The following is a 15,046-nucleotide window of genomic DNA, read 5'->3' as shown; positions in this document are numbered from 1 at the left end:
GAGGGCCTTTCTGTGTGGAGTTTGCATGTTCTCCCCGTGTCCGCGTGGGTTTCCTCCGGGTGCTCCGGTTTCCCCCACAGTCCAAAGACATGCAGGTTAGGTTAACTGGTGACTCTAAATTGACCGTAGGTGTGAATGTGAGTGTGAATGGTTGTCTGTGTCTATGTGTCAGCCCTGTGATGACCTGGCGACTTGTCCAGGGTGTACCCCGCCTTTCGCCCGTAGTCAGCTGGGATAGGCTCCAGCTTGCCTGCGACCCTGTAGAAGGATAAAGCGGCTAGAGATAATGAGATGAGATGAGATGAGACTGCACCTCAAGAGACCCGTCTGTTAAACTCCTGAAATTTGTGGATGATACAACAGTCATCGGCCTCATCCGAGATGGTGACGAGTCTGCATACAGAAGGGAGGTTGAACGGCTGGTCTGGTGGTGCGGTCAGAACAATCTAGAACTGAACACGCTCAAAACTGTGGAGATGACAGTGGACTTTAGGAGGAGCCCCCCCCACTCTGCTGCCCATCACCATCACCAACAACACTGTGACTGCTGTTGAAAGCTTCAGGTTTCTGGGTTCCACAATCTCTCGGGACTTGAAGTGGGAGACCAACACAGTCACTATCATCAAAAAGGCTCAGCAGAGGTTGTACTTTCTGCGCCAGCTCAGGAAGCTCAACCTGCTTAAGGATCTGCTGACACAATTCTACTCTGCCATCATTCAGTCTGTTCTTTGCTCTTCCATCACTATTTGGTTTGGATTGGTCACCAAACAGGAGAAGAACAGACTGCAACGGACAATAAGGTCTGCAGAGAAAATTATTGGTGTCAACCTGCCCTCCATCCAAGACCTATACTTGTCCAGAGTCAGGAAATGAGCAGGTAACATCTCTTCTGACCCATCACACCCTGGTCACAATTTGTTTAATCTTCTCCCCTCAGAGAGACGATATAGATCACTGTATGCAAAAACAACCAGACACAAGAATAGTTTTTTCCCTCAGGCTGTCTCTGTGATGAACAGCTAAAATCCAGATTCATATATCAGTAATATCACTTGCAAAATATTTGCACACTCATACTGTCATTCTGTGCTCACTGTTACTTATATTTATATTTATACTTATTTATATTTACTATTTCATCTTTGCACTATGCACCATATTGCACCAAAAGGGAAAATCCTTTCTGTGATGAACAGCTAAAATCCAGATTCATATATCAGTAATATCACTTGTAAAATATCTGCACACTCATACTGTCATTCTGTGCACACTGTATACTTTATATTTATCTATTTCATACTTGACTTACTTGGATTACTTTGCACTATGCACCTACTGCACCATTTTTTTGTTTTGTTTTTTTGTTTGTTTGTTTGTTTTGTGTATACGCTTTTTATCTGTTTTGTACTATGAGAGCTAAGTGAAACCGGAGTCAAATTCCTCGTGTGTGTCCACATACCTGGCAATAAAAGTGATTCTGATTATTCTTATCATTGAATTTGTCACAAACCAAATTTACATCCTGAGACAGACTAAACAAGATTGATTTAGGGCAGCATTGTTTAATGGATAAAGCAACCTGTTTTTCATAATGTATGGTACAACTGTAAATTTACAGTGACTTACTAAGTCACTTGAATGTCACCTTGAATGTTCCATATTCAAGGAAACATTCAAGTCACACTGAATGTTTCCATATTGTCAGTGACTGTAAGTTTGTGGCAGCTTTCAAGTTTGTAACTTACAGTACAGAATGACTGTAAGTTTGTGGCAGCTTTCAAACATGGCCACCGTGGACTACAACTCCTAAGCACCACAGCGCTCTCCATCTCCCGAATTCTGATTGGGAGTACACCTGTTTCAAATCACTTCCCCTATCTAAGCACGCCAAACACTCCAGCCTGTTGTGAAGTATCGTTCTGTGTTGTCATACCTGATCATACCAAGCCTTTCTGTTTCTTTGACCTGACTCAAGTGTATTCTGACTTCTACTATGTATTTACCAACTTTGAGACTCTGGTTTTCCTCCGACACTCTGATTGCACATCGACCAACCTTTGGCATGAACCTGACCTCGATTCTCATCTCACAACTTGGCTTCGTTCACCAGTTTGCGACGCACCCGCTCTCCCCTGCAAATGCGTCCATAAGTGCCTGCCCTCTGACAAATATTTTGTAGTGTTACAACCTGGAAGTAAAATGGACTTAATTGGGATTTTCTATCATTAATCTGCACAATGCTCAAATAATGGGAAAAAACCCCACTGTAGTTTGAAAAATATTTACAAAAAATGTAAAAGTTCTGACTGCATAATTATTGTCCTGTGCCAGTATGAAATACATAATCTAGTTATGGTGTAACCAGTTGCCATCATTATAAACATCTGCACAGAAGCATGGTGGTGGTAGCATTATTTTGACTGTTACATGTTCAAGGGACTCTATATCTTCACAGTGTCCTGATATAATAGTTTTGCCTGATAAACCATGAAACCAGAAACTAAATACCTCATCTCATCTCATTATCTCTAGCCGCTTTATCCTGTTCTACAGGGTCGCAGGCAAGCTGGAGAAGTGACACACTGAAAACGAACCACTTGAGAATAAAATAGTGTCTTGTATTCATCCCCCTTGGTGTTTATCCTGTTTTGTTGCACTACAAGCTGGAATTAAAATGGATTGGGGGGGGGGGGGGGGGTTAGTACCATTTGATTTATACAACATGCGTGCCATTTTAAAGGTGCAAATTGTTTTTTATTGTGACACAAACAATAATTCAGATAAAAAAAACAGAAATATGGAGTGTATATAGGTATTTACCCCCTTTCGTATGAAACCCCAAAATAAGAGCTGTTCCAACCAGTTCACTTCATAAGTCACATAATTAGTTGACTAAGATCTACCTGTGTGCAAAGTGTCACATGATGTCTGTATAAATCAACCTGTTCTGGAAGGACCCTGACTCTGCAACACGACTAAGCTAGCAACATGAAAACAAAGGAGCACTCTAAACAGGTCAGAGTCAGTGTTATGGAGAAGTATAGATCAGGGTTGGGTTATTTAAAAAAAAAATCCCTGTATTTGAATATCCCATGGAGCACCATTAAATCCATTATAACAAAATGGAAAGAATATGGCACCACTACAAACCTGACAAGAGAAGGCCACCAACCAAAAATCACAGATCAGGCAAGGAGGGCATTAATCAGAGATGCAACAAAGACACCAAAGATAACACTGAAGGAGCTGCAAAGATCCACAGCGGAGATGGGAGTATCTGTCCATAGGACCACTTTAAGCTGTACACTCCGTACAAAGCCGTACAGAGAGGGGCTTTATGGAAGAGTGGCCAGAAATAAGCCATTGCTTAAAGAAAAAAAATAAGAAAACACATTTGGAGTTTGCGCAACAGCATGTGGCAGACTCCCCATATGCATGGAAGAAGATTCTCTGGTCAGATGAGACTAAAATTTAACTTTTTTGCCATCATGGGAAATGCCATGTGTGGCGCAAACCCAACACTTCCCATCACCCTGAGAAGACCATTCGTACAGTGAAGCATGGTGATGGCAGCATTGTACTGTGTGGGTGTTTTTCATCTACTGGGACAGAAAAGCTGGTCAAGACTGAAAGAAAAATGGATGGCACTAAATAGAGGGCAATTCTGGAGGAAAACCTGTTTGAGTCAGCAAGAGGTTTGAAACAGGGATGATGGTTTACATTCCAGCAGGACAATGACCCTAAACATAAGGCTAAAGCTACACTGGAGTGGTTTAAAGGGAAACATTTAAATGTCTTGGAATAGCCTAGTCAAAGCCCAGACCTCAATCCAATTGAGAATCCGTGGCGTAACTTGAAGATTGCTGTATACGAATGCAACCCATCTAACTTGAAAGAGTTGGAGCAGTTTTGCCTTGATGTGCTAAGCTAATATGCCCCTTTTCCACCAAAGCAGTTCCAGGGCTGGTTCGGGGCCAGTGCTTAGTTTGGAACTGGGTTTTCTGTTTCCACTGACAAAGAACTGGCTCTGGGGCCAGAAAAACCAGTTCCAGGCTAGCACCAACTCTCTGCTGGGCCAGACGAAAGAACCGCTTACATCAGCGGGGGGAGGGGGGCAGAGTTGTTAAGACCAACAACAATAACAAGACCGCGAAAGATCGCCATTTTTAAGCGCCGAGAAGCAGCAGCTGTACAAATGCGAAGTCATCCATTATTATTATTATTATTGTTGTTGCTGCTGCTGCTTCTTCCGCGTTGTTTTTGCTTCGATATTCGCTCCAAGGTTTAAGCAAATGTAGCAACGTAACTGAGATATACAGCGACGTAATGACGTATACAGCGACGTAATGACATGGCTTCTCTTAGCACCGCGAGCTATGGAAAAGCAAACTGGTTCTTAGCTGGCTCGCAAGTTGAACGAGTTGTGAACCAGCACCAGCACTGGCCCCGAACCAGCCCTGGAACTGATTTGGTGGAAAAGGGGTAATAGAGACATACCCCAAGAGACTTGCAACTGTAATTGCAGCAAATGGTGGCTCAACAAAGCATTGACTTTGGGGGATGAATACTTATGTACACTCAATTTCTGGTTTTTTTTCCATCTTAATTATTGTCTGTGTTACAATAAAAAAAGTGTACCTTTAAAGTGGTAGGCATGTTGTGTAAATCAAATGGTGCTAACCCCTCAAAAATCCATTTTAATTCCAGTTTGTAATGCAACAAAACAGGACTAACACCAAGGGGGATGAATACTTTTGCAAGACACTGTAGTTTATTGTCCCCTATTTCTCAGTGAATAAACATGTCAGTCTCCGGCGTGACCATACAAACAGAGTAAAACACTTCAACCATTCAACACATATGCACTAATCATATCACAGTGTTAGTATTGCACTTACAGTGGTGCTTGAAAGTTTGTGAATTCTTTAGAATTTTCTATATTTCTGCATAAATATGACCTAAAACATCAACAGATTTTCACACAAGTCCGAAAAGTAGATAAAGAGAACCCAGTTAAACAAATGAGACAAAAATATCCTACTTGGTCATTTATTTATTGAGGAAAATGATCCAATATTACATATCTGTGAGTGGCAAAAGTAAGTGAACCTCTAGGATTAGCAGTTAATTTGAAGGTGAAATTAGAGTCAGGTGTTTTCAATCAAATCAAATCAAATCAAGTTTATTTGTACAGCACTTTTAACAATAAACATTGTCGCAAAGCAGCTTTACAGAATTTGAACGACTTAAAACATGAGCTAATTTTATCCCTAATCTATCCCCAATGAGCAAGCCTGTGGCGACGGTGGCAAGGAAAAACTCCCTCAGACGACATGAGGAAGAAACCTCGAGAGGAACCAGACTCAAAAGGGAACCCATCCTCATTTGGGCAACAACAGACAGCCTGACTATAATATTAACAGTTTTAACAGGTATAACCCTCAACTGTCCTCATGGGGCCGTCCTTCACAGGAGTGGGGCGATAAAACTCCGACCAGACACAGGGCACCAGGATGGATCAAGCAGGTCCGAGGGGCAGAAGAGGCCAGCATCTCAATCCCAGGATCAACATGTAACTCAGAGGGACAGATGGGGGGGGGAGAGAGAAAGAAAACACATTGTTAGGTATGCCCTAAAAATGACAAGTATTAAATCTGTGTGGTAGGCTCGCAGAGACGAGAGTCTTTACATCAGGCATGACGCACAATGGCATGTTAATATGGTAAAAAATATATCATGACCTGCTCTGGCTGGATGCTTGATTGGGTGATGGGAGCACACTCCTCAGCAATGATGAGATGCAGATGGGACTCTTAGGCCTGGCCAAGACAATTCAGTTACATTTCACCGGGTCTGGGACATGCGACAGAATGTCTGACGGCCGATTCCCTGCAGGCTACGATAGCCAGTCGAGGTCCCCACCGTCTCCACCAAAAGATTTCCTGTTGACTCCGTGTAACTCAGAGGGACAGATTTGGGGTGGGGGGGGGAGAGAAAGAAAACACAGGTGGTTAGGTATGCCCAATGTCACCTGAATAAGTAGGAACAGTATACATATTGCACCGAGTACAAGCAGGGACTCCGGCAACTAACTATGACAGCATAACTAAAAGGAGAGAGCCAGAAGGTAACACAGGCATGAGGGAGCCCCGGGACATAAAGCAGCCAGCCACTGCACCGTCAACAAACTCGAGTGAGCAAGCGAGTGGGGACTGACAGCATCCATACATCCCAGTTTACCAAAACACTCTATGTCTGAGGACCCTCCAGATCTACTCCTTTACCTCAAACACCATTAACAAAAGGCTTGACTAAACAGATATGTTTTCAGCCTAGACTTAAATGCTGAGACTGTGTCTGATTCCCGAACATTACTTGGAAGGCTGTTCCATAACAGTGGGGCTTTGTAAGAAAAGGCTCTGCCCCCTGATGTAGCCTTCAATATACGAGGTACCAGCAGATAGCCTGCACCTTTTGATCTAAGTAGGCGTGGCGGGTCATAGAGGAACAGAAGTTCACTCAGGTACTGTGGTGCGAGACCATTTAGTGCTTTAAAGGTCAATAGTAGTATTTTATAATCAATACGAAATTTGATTGGGAGCCAATGCAGTGTGGATAAGACAGGCGTGATGTGGTCATATTTTCTAGTTCTAGTAAGGACTCTTGCTGCGGCATTTTGAACTAACTGGAGCTTGTTTATGCACTTATTGGAACATCCAGACAGTAAGGCATTACAATAATCCAACCTGGAGGTAACGAAAGCATGGACTAGTTTTTCTGCATCATGCAATGACATTAAATTTCTTATCTTTGCAATATTTCTGAGATGAAAGAAAGCTATCCGGGTGATGTTATCAATGTGAGTTTCGAATGAAAGACTGGGGTCAATAATCACTCCGAGGTCTTTTACTGCTGCACGTGAAGAAACAGAAAGGCCATCCAGAGTTACTGTGTAATCAGAAAACTTACTTCTAGCTGTATGTGGTCCTAGCACAAGTACTTCAGTCTTGTCAGAGTTAAGCAGAAGGAAATTAACGAGCATCCAGTGTCTAATGTCCTTAACACATTCCTCAATTCTATTAAGCTGGTGTCTCTCATCAGGTTTTGCAGAGACATACAACTGTGTGTCATCAGCATAACAGTGGAAACTAATACAATGTTTACGAATAATATCGCCCAGAGGTAACATATATAGAGAAAAAAGCAGTGGACCCAAGACAGAACCTTGTGGAACACCAAACTTTACCTCGGTACGTCTAGAAATATCACCATTTATATCGACATACTGATAACGATCAGTTAGATAAGACCTGAGCCAGGAGAGGGCCATTCCCTTAACTCCCACAACATTTTCTAGTCTATCCAGAAGAATGGAATGATCAATGGTATCAAATGCTGCACTAAGGTCAAGCAACACAAGTAGCGAGACACAGCCCTGATCAGACGCCAACAGTAGGTCGTTTACTACTTTAACCAGTGCTGTCTCTGTGCTATGATGAGGTCTAAATCCTGACTGATACATTTCATGGATGTTATTCCTATGTAAATATGAGCATAACTGCTGTGCCACAGCTTTTTCAAGGATCTTGGAGATAAAGGGGAGGTTTGATATTGGCCGATAATTGGACAGCTGACAGGGATCAAGGTCAGGTTTTTTAATCAGGGGTTTGATAACTGCTAGTTTAAAGGATTTGGGTACATAGCCAATCATAAGAGAAGAATTTATTATTTTTAGAAGCGGTTCAATTACTCCAGGCATTATCTGTTTGAATAGATGTGTCGGTAAGGGATCTAGTACGCAAGTTGAGGCTTTTGATGTAGAGATTAATGAGAGTAATTCAGTTTCTTTTAGGGGAGTAAAACATTCTAACTGATGATCTGATACAGTTATATTGTTAACTACAAGGTCACTTTCATTGTCTAACCTTAAATTAGTAGTTTGAATTTTTTGTCGGATATTCTCAATTTTGTCATTAAAAAAATTCATGAAGTCGTTGCTACTACATACTGCAGGTGTGCATGTGTTGATAGTGGACTTATTCCTGGTTAATTTTGCTACAGTATTAAATAGGAATCTAGGATTATTTTTGTTATCTTCTATTAGGGAGGAGAGATATGTTGATCTCGCAGCACTAAGAGCTTTTTTATACTTCAGGAAGCTCTCCTTCCACGCCAATTTGAACACTACCAATCAATGGGATGACAATCAGGTGTGAGTGGGCACCCTGTTTTATTTAAAGAACAGGGATCTATCAAAGTCTGATCTTCACAACACATGTTTGTGGAAGTGTATCATGGCATGAACAAAGACGATTTCTGAGGACCTCAGAAAAAGCATTGTTGATGCTCATCAGGCTGGAAAAGGTTACAAAACAATCTCTAAAGAGTTTGGACTCCACCAATCCACAGTCAGACAGATTGTGTACAAATGGAGGAAATTCAAGACCATTGTTACCCTCCCCAGGAGTGGTCAACCAACAAAGATCACTCCAAGAGCAAGGCATGTAACAACACATTTGGAGTTTGCAAGGTCACAAAGGACCCCAGGGTAACTTGGAAGCAACTGAAGGCCTCTCTCACATTGGCTAATGTTAATGTTCATGAGTCCACCATCAGGAGAACACTAAACAACAGTGGTGTGCTTGGCAGGGTTGCAAGGAGAAAGCCATGCTCTCCAAAAAGAACATTGCTGCTCATCTGCAGTTTGCTAAAGATCATGTGGACAAGCCAGAAGGCTATTGGAAAAATGTTTTGTGGATGGATGAGACCAAAATAGAACTTTTTGGTTTAAATGAGAAGTGTTATATTTGGAGAAAGGAAAACACTGCATTCCAGCATAAGAACCTTATCCCATCTGTGAAACATGGTAGTTGTAGTATCATGGTTTGGGCCTGTTTTGCTGCATCGGGGTCAGGACGGCTTGCCATTGTTGATGGAACAATGAATTCTGAATTATACCAGCGAATTCTAAAAGAAAATGTCAGGACATCTGCCCATGAACTGAATCTCAAGAGAAGGTGAGTCATGCAGCAAGACAATGACCCGAAGCACACAAGTCGTTCTACCAAAGAATGGTTAAAGAAGAATAAGGCCCTGTCCACACGGCAACGGATTCAGGTGAATCTGATAAAATTGTTTATCGTTTCAGCCTGGCGTCCACATGGCACTGGCGTTTTGGGTGCCCCAAAATGAAATCTTTTGAGAACGGGTTCCAGGGTGAAAAAATCTGGCAACGGCGCCGTTGCGAAGTCGTCTGGATGAGTAGAACAGATTTGTTTACGATGATGTCACAACCACATGACTGTCAGTGCTTCACGCCGGGTAGAAGTGTAACAAACTCGATGCGAGTTGTCAACAAATCCTATAACTTGGTTCATGAAAAGCGTACCGGCTTCCATCTACCCCCATTCATTCCTCTTTCCGCGTCTTTCGTTTTACGCTACTGATTAATAATCAAAACTGTATGTGGCTAATGCTACAGAAGAAGGGGTTTATGCGCATGCGTCTACTTCTATTGTTCTGGTGTCTCCGATGGGACCGTCTTACAGCGCACGTAGTGGTGTGGCATGTGTATTGCATCGTTTTCAGCAAGCGTTGCGTTGTCATATGTACCTGAAATTTTACTGATCCGTTGCCCATGTGGACGCGATATTTAAAAAAAAAAATCTCGTTGCCGTTGTCGTGTGGATGTAGCCTAAGGTTAATGTTTTGGAATGGCCAAGTCAAAGTCCTGACCTTTATCCAATTGAAATGTTGTGGAAGGACCTGAAGCGAGCAGTTCATGTGAGGAAACCCACCAATATCCCAGAGTTGAAGCTGTTCTGTATGGAGGAATGGGCTAAAATTCTTCCAAGCCGGTGTAGAGGACTGATCAACAGTTACTGGAAAAGTTTAGTTGCAGTTATTGCTGCACAAGGGGGTCACACCAGATACTGAGAGCAAAGGTTCACATACTTTTGCCACTCACAGATATGTAATATTGGATCATTTTCCTCAATAAATAAATGACCAAGTAGAATATTTTTGTCTCATTTGTTTCACTGGGTTCTCTTTATCTACTTTTCGGACGTGTGTGAAAATCTGATGATGTTTTAGGTCATATTTATGCAGAAATATAGAAAATTCTAAAGGGTTCACAAACTTTCAAGCACCACTGTAATCCAAGAAAAGGCTAAAATATGGCCAAAGACTAGAAAAACTGTAGATTAAAAGACAGGTTTCCACATCAACACACTATTTGTGTGCATGTACCCAGTGGCTACTTTTTTAGGTTGAACGTACATTCATTAGCTATTTTATAAACCTCTCAAACACTTGCCCATCTGTTGCTATGCATAATGTATTAGTCACCATCAACCTTATCCAACCATTGGACTACCAATGTTATTTGGATGGATGGATCCTCCAAATTCCTGGCACAGCATTAAACTTTTAACACACATTCAGACATTTGGTCAGAAAGGAATAAAACACTTGGGGGTGTGGTGTTTATAAGAAAATAATAACAGACACAGTGTTTTATTCCCCTTATACCACATAGAATTTTTATCTATTTATAGTTGCACTTAGGGCAGCACGGTGGTGTAGTGGTTAGCACTATCGCCTCACAGCAAGAAGGTCCTGGGTTCGTGGCTGGCGAGGGCCTTTCTGTGTGGAGTTTGCATGTTTTCCCTGTGTCTGTGTGGGTTTCCTCTGGGTGCTTCCCCCACAGTCCAAAGACATGCACCTTACTCTCGAGTTCCGAATAATAACGCAGTTGGGAATAAGAGTGTAGGGCGGCAAAATGGGCAAAAATTAATAAGAGTGTAGGGTGGAAATAAGCATGCAGGCCGGAAAATTCTCGAGTTTCGAATAATAGTGCAGTTGGGAATAAGAGTATAGGATGGCACATTAGGACAAATATAATAAGCGATAAGCACACTTGTAGTCTAGAAAATTATGCTGAACAGATCTTGGAGACCAAATATCAATTCAGTAAACAGACAAATCATATCATGGCTGTCAAAATTTCTTGTTCGTGTTCTTTTTATCTAAAACAAACAGTTCCCATCACCATGACATCTGATGGCCTCGTACCTACTGGTGTCAAAATGGGTACAACCCGATGGAATAAGTGCACATGAAAACTCATCCTTCTCCATGACTGAAACATTGAGTAAATAGCAATTTGTCATAATGAGTAGTTATGTTGAAATTGACAAAACTCACAACAATATTATCAGTCAGCAAAAATGGTAAAATTGCTTTTTTATCCAAGCAAATAAACTATTAGACATTTATGCGCTTCTTGAGGCCCTTGGCCCTAGTTCCAATGTCTGTCGACCTTGACCTTACCAACCTAGATCCGATCATGAACCAAAAGCGACAGATGTAATATGCATGTCATTTGGGGTAACATTAATTCCTAGGACGTATCTGTATTTGTAAATTTATACTGTCAACTACCATACTTAAGACTCATTGAGTCAAAAGTTCAAGACTCATTCAAGTCAAAAGTTGTTGACTGTCGCTTCCCGGCCATTTCCGTGATTATGGTCTATGGAACCGGCCAGGACCCGAAAAGGGCCAGCAATATTGAACCGCTGGCATGAGTATTTAATTACTTGGAAAAATTGCATTGTAATTCACTTCTATGCTATTATATCTCAAGAATATGCTACCTTATGGAACTGGATGGGTGAAATTCATGTCAGTTTTTGGTGGATTGAAATCGATCATAGATACCGTTGTTTACCACCGGCAGTGTTGTTGGTGCATCGGCGGTGCTTCGTTGTGTCTGCGCATGTGCGTAGTGAGTTGTCTGTGTTCAGGCGTTATTTTCGCTCATTCGTCACACGTGCTTGTATTGACAAATAGAATAAGCGTGTAGGCCTGAATAAGACCGTGCAGGCGGGAATTTTTCGCAAAAATAAATAGCCGTGCATGCACGGTTATTCGGAACTCGAGAGTAGGTTAATTGGTGGCTCTAAATTGACCATAGGTGTGAATGGTTGTTTGTCTCTGTGTCACCCCTGCGATAACCTGGCTACTTGCCCAGGGTTTACCCCGCCTCTCACCCATAGTCAGCTGGGATAAGCTCCAGCTTGCCTGCGACCCTGTAGAACAGGATAAGCGGCTACAGATAATGGACACATGGATAGTTGCATTTAACGTTGAAACAAGTTAGTTCCTATTATTACTTTTGACACAGCAACTATAAACAATGACTCCTTCATCAGCTTCTCTTTTTCTCTCTTGAAATTAATAAGACAAAAAATGCAGCATGTCATTCTACCAAGAACCCAGACAGTGCAAAGCCCTCCATTCTGAAGACTTTCTCATCTTGGGGTGGGGTTGGGGAGTTTCAGCTTTAGGTGTTTATGCATCTGCCCCTTTTCCCCTTGATGGCCATGGTGCCAGTTTTAGCAAGGCAGTTTTTGTTGTTGTTGTTGTTTTTGCCTGCCCTTGGCCCTTATCAAGAAGAAATTTAACAATTAATAATATTTAAAGTAAGTTAAAAATGTCTGTCTGGCTGCCATCCATAAATTGAAGGGTGAACTTGTCAGTAGCCATGGGTTTGTTACATTATTAGTATTACACTTCAAATTATAATTACATTAATACATTGTGATAAAGGGCGGCACGGTGGTGTAGTGGTTAGTGCTGTCGCCTCATAGCAAGAAGGTCCGGGTTCAAGCCCCGTGGCCGGTGAGGGCCTTTCTGTGTGGAGTTTGCATGTTCTCCCCGTGTCAGCGTGGGTTTCCTCTGGGTGCTCCGGTTTCCCCCACAGTCCAAAGACATGCAGGTTAGGTTAACTGGTGACTCTAAATTGACCGTAGGTGTGAGTGTGAATGGTTGTCTGTGTCTATGTGTCAGACCTGTGATGACCTGGTGACTTGTCCAGGGTGTACCCCGCCTTTCGCCTGTAGTCAGCTGGGATAGGCTCCAGCTTGCCTGCGACCCTGTAGAACAGGATAAAGCGGCTAGAGATAATGAGATGAGACATTGTGATAAAAGCCAAACTCTTCTCAGGTGTAATCATAAAGTCTGAAGCGGTTTGTTATAAGATTCTGTTTTATATTCTCTTTGAATCTTGGTTGCTATAGGTTTCATTGTTGTTGTTCTAACATCTTGATCCATGTGCCCCTTTTAAGGTCTGTGCATGTACCTGGGTCTGAATAAGTATCCCCCCCCATGTTTCCATATTTTTGTAGTGTTACAACCAGGAACTGAAATCGACTTAATTGGGATTTCACATCTTTAGTCTAAACAAAATAGCCTATAATATACTTTCAAAATGATTTACAAAAAAAGAAAGTTGTGATTGCACAATTATTGTTCTGCATCTGCATGAAACCCCTAAACCAATTCTGGTCAAATTTATTTAGAGTTCAGTGTGCAATTAATGTGTCTCAATTTCATTATGAACACAGTGAAGCACGGTGGTGGTAGCGCCAGGCTGAGAGTTACCTATTCAAGGGACTGTATATCTACACAGTAGGTTAAACTATCAAAACTGAAACCAAGTACCTATTTATGTGAAATGAGCAAAATGTAACGTATCACACAGTGGGGAAAAACACTATAATAGCAAAACGCTTTGATCCAGGTAAAATAAGAAATAAATCAAATGTTTATGGCTTGTATTTTCTTATAAACCTGACTGTGCATTCTACTTCTGTATTCATCCCGTGGAAAGGTTTTAACTCAAAGATATGGTTAAGCTTTAAAAAAAAATTATATATATATATATATATATATATATATATATATATATATATATATATATATATATGTGAGGATGAGGAAACATGAGAGCTTTTCTACAACCTTTTCAATCACAAATCGCTTTACCAACAAGGAATACAGCTTGGGCTGTTCCAATTTATTCCGGGGGGTGCACAGAATGTATTGCGATTAAAAGCTCAAGGGTACGCGTCAAATTAAGATCTATGTCTTTACACTTCGAGTATTTCTGAATATATTATTACGTTAACCTTGGAGATGTGTGTGATCGGTAAATACGTTGGAATTTTAATGTTCTAATCTTTTCCACAAGAAGAAGCGACCCCTGTTGAGGTCTTGGTAGCGCTCACACTCCAGCTGATCGGCCTTGGCTCCCGGTGCGGTCCGTCGGACTGTACGCGGCTATTAATAATTTTTCGAGGTTCCCCCCCCACGTTAGCCGGAAAACACATCAGTTTGTGCTCTCGGCGACGTGTGTTGTGTTTTTTGAACCGAGGATTTATCTTATAAAGCGTACTTGGAAAACAGCTGGCTGAGGAATTTCCTCCACAACAAGTAGGCCGCTAGTTTATCCACGGTCTTTCTTTAGAGGAGGTCGCCGATTTTCACACTTCGCTATGGGGGATACAGGGAGTGAACGGAGCAAGCCGCCGAGTAACGTTATACCTCCGCGGTGTCCTTGCGGATTTTGGGGGTAGGTCCAGTGTTTTAGAAAACAGTTTGGAGCTCTTGTGCAAGAGCCTTGAGTACAACTTGGTTAAAATGGGAGAAGGAAATCCGTCCTGTTAGTAAAACTAGCTAACCGTTAGCTCCAGGGGCTTACTGTCAGTTGGTGCCCATTGTTTGAGTAGGCCAGGATGGGGGTGGGGAGGCTTGTTTGTTTGTTTTTTCCCTCAAGTTGTTCTTTTTCACTTCTTTTACCCTGATGCATATGAAATATTTCAAATGAACACTTTATTCAAGCGCATTTGTTCACCCTGTGCTGATTTAATCGATTGATTTAATTAGCTTAAGCTAGCTTAGCAAGCAAGTTGACAGGTTATACAGTATATCCAGCTCAACACTGTGGGCTCAGTAGCACAGCTGCTCGCTTTTGAACAAAATCTTACGATCACTGGAGAAATGACCGAGTCTAAAGCATCCATGAAATAATCGACTCCTGGTTTATCTGTCCACTCTGGCCATCATTGATCACAAGCTGTCAGTTGCACAGGTGGAGTCCTTTTTGCGCAACGCTGTAAAAGCCCATCAGATCGGAATGGGGGAGGGTAAAGCACTAGTCTCTGTCTCCATTTGACACAAGGAAAATGCATCAGACTTA

At 41.9% G+C, this 15,046-nt stretch overlaps 1 protein-coding gene across 5 annotated transcripts in view; it reads left to right on the top strand.

The window, feature by feature from the left end:
* The window catches only part of zfand3 (zinc finger, AN1-type domain 3), a 144,372-nt gene that overhangs the window by 32,801 nt on the left and 96,525 nt on the right, over nucleotides 1–15,046 (top strand). For 3 of the 5 annotated variants that reach the window (XM_060925328.1, XM_060925327.1, XM_060925329.1), the window contains exon 1: nucleotides 14,075–14,419. The exons of 1 other annotated variant lie outside the window; for it this stretch is intronic. In XM_060925328.1, coding sequence (XP_060781311.1) covers nucleotides 14,343–14,419 — 77 coding nt within the window. In that variant the 5' untranslated portion in view covers nucleotides 14,075–14,342. Of the gene's footprint in view, nucleotides 1–14,074; nucleotides 14,420–15,046 lie in introns of those variants that run through there. One more of the 5 variants, XM_060925330.1, reaches the window with a different exon arrangement.

The sequence above is a fragment of the Neoarius graeffei genome, chromosome 7 (assembly GCF_027579695.1).
Source record: "Neoarius graeffei isolate fNeoGra1 chromosome 7, fNeoGra1.pri, whole genome shotgun sequence".
Taxonomy (NCBI): Eukaryota; Metazoa; Chordata; class Actinopteri; order Siluriformes; family Ariidae; genus Neoarius; species Neoarius graeffei.
Note: the sequence above shows the minus strand (reverse complement) of the source record. Positions and strands in the feature narration are given on the sequence as shown.